This window comes from Galeopterus variegatus, unplaced genomic scaffold (assembly GCF_000696425.1).
Source record: "Galeopterus variegatus unplaced genomic scaffold, G_variegatus-3.0.2 Scaffold1608, whole genome shotgun sequence".
Lineage (NCBI taxonomy): Eukaryota > Metazoa > Chordata > Mammalia > Dermoptera > Cynocephalidae > Galeopterus > Galeopterus variegatus.
Genome location: NW_007727719.1, coordinates 10,239 through 12,444, shown reverse-complemented (window position 1 = coordinate 12,444; position 2,206 = coordinate 10,239). Strand labels below are relative to the sequence as shown.

The following is a 2,206-nucleotide window of genomic DNA, read 5'->3' as shown; positions in this document are numbered from 1 at the left end:
GGTAGGGGCTTGGGGAGGAGGGATGCGGAGTTGTTTAGTGGGTATGGTATTTCAGTTTGAGAAGACGGAGGTGGGTTCTGGAGGTGGATTGTGGTGATGGGCACAACATTATGAGTATATTTAGTACCATTGCAGATGTTCAGCACATTTTGGTTTTGATTTTTCTCTTTGTGTTGGCCTTTCTCTTTCCTTCTGTAATTGGACTCAGTCCTAATGTCTGGGTTGGGGCCAGGGTCAGAGGTCAGTGCCTGCCCTGAGTCTGTTCCAGTCTTACTGGTCAGGCGTTTTGTAGGATGCTTCTCTTTGTGGGTTGGTGTGATGTTTTTCTCATGGTTAGATGGGTTATGGAGGACATCCATGGTGGAGTAGCACACTCCTCATCCCACGCAGGTCCCTTTGGAAGGTAGAATCAATGGGATCAGGTGTTGTTGGGTGAGGCGTGGGAAGGGAGAAGGCAAGGTTTTTGGTGTGAGCAACTGGAAGAGTAGGGCTGCTGTCATCTGGGATGGGAAGTTAGGTTTGGGGGCTGGGAAGATCAGAGGCTTTCTTTGGGCTGTGGAGGTGCAGTGTCCAGGGAAATGGGTAGGTCCCTGACACCAGGCCTAAGTGGCTTGTCCACTCCTGTGGTCAGAGCAGTGGGGGACTGTGATGGGCTGCCCCCCACCCTTGCATGGAGTGTGGGGCAAGGAGTTTTCCAAAGGGAGGGACATGCAATCCTACAGGAGATGGTGAGAAGGAAAATTGGGCAGACACACTCACTGCTGTCCTGAGGGTTAGACTACCACCGGGAGGGTGAGCAGATCTGGGGGGTCTGGTGAGTTCTGATTTGGACGTAGTGAGTGTGGACCATTGTTGGGATGTACAGGAGCAGCTGGGTCCAGCCGAGGGCAGGAAAAACCACACAGATCCACATGGTCAACATCATTGCCTTCCGCCTTTTGTTCCATCCCTGTTTCCTGCTCTCAGTTTTCTAATTAAAAATTTTTTTCCCACAAATTTATTAAGATATAATTCACGTGCCACACAGTTCACCCATTTAAATGTACTATTTATTTTTAGTATATTCACAGAGTGGTGCAACCATCCTCACAATCAATTGTAGAACATTTTATCACCTCAGAAAGAAACATTGCTCCCTTTTAGCCATCACCTCCTAATTCCCCATCCCCACAACCCTAGGAAACCACTAATCTGCTTTCTGTTCCTGTGGATTTACCTATTCTGGACATATCATATAAATGGAATATACACGATATGGCCCTTTGTGTCTAATTTCTTTCACTTGGCATGTTTTCAAGTTCATCCATGTTGTAGCATGTGTCAGAACTTCATCCCTTTTCGTAGCGGTATAGTATTCCATTGTATGGATACATTGCATTTTGTTTATTCAGCTGTGGATAGACATTTGTGTTGTTTCTACCCTTTGGCTATTGTGAATAGTGCTGTTGTGAACATTTGTGTGCATATTTTTGTGTCGATGTATGTTTTTATTTCTTGAGTAAATACCTGAGTGGCTTTTTAAAAAAAAATTTATTCCTTTCCTGTGCTTATAGGAGGCAACATCATCCTGGCCTGTCGAGACATGGAGAAATGTGAAGCAGCAGCAAAGGACATTCGCAGGGAGACCCTCAACCACCGTGTCAATGCCCGACACCTGGACTTGGCTTCCCTCAAGTCCATCCGAGAGTTTGCACTGAGGATCATTGAAGGTAGGCAGGAGAATGCTGGCCTTGTGGATGAGGTCTGGGGCGGCTGGCTCCCAAGGCCAGGCCAGGAGTGGATTAAACCAAGCAAGGTCTAGAGCAGGGGTTGGCAAACTATGGCCCAGGGGCCAAAACCAGTTGTTGTCTTTTTTTGTACTGACTGAGAGTGAAAATTTTACAGTTTACCTTTTTTTTTTTTTTTAAACTTTTTTTACATTTACATAGTTAACATTTTAAATGATTGGAAAAAAAAATCAAAATACTAATAATATTTTATGACTTGAAGTTCAAATTTCAGTGTCCATAAATATAGTTTTATTGGAACATAGTCATGCCCATTCATTTATATATTGTCTGGCTACTTTTGCACTATAATGGCAGAATTTGGTAGAAACATTGTATGGCCTGCAAAGCCCAAACTGCTAAATAGCTGGTCCTTTACAGAAAATGTTTCCTCGGGCCGGCCCGGTGGCGCACTGCTATAGTGCGCCGCTTGGGAAGTG

General features: G+C 45.0%; 1 protein-coding gene across 1 annotated transcript in view; it reads left to right on the top strand.

The window, feature by feature from the left end:
* The window catches only part of RDH13 (retinol dehydrogenase 13 (all-trans/9-cis)), a gene marked incomplete at its 3' end in the record, with an annotated part of 11,045 nt that extends 9,336 nt beyond the window's left edge, over window positions 1-1,709 (top strand). The window contains exon 3 of the mRNA XM_008577961.1: window positions 1,554-1,709. Within this exon, the coding sequence (XP_008576183.1) occupies window positions 1,554-1,709 (156 nt within the window). The remainder of the gene's footprint in view (window positions 1-1,553) is intronic.
* Between the last annotated feature and the right edge of the window lie 497 nt (window positions 1,710-2,206).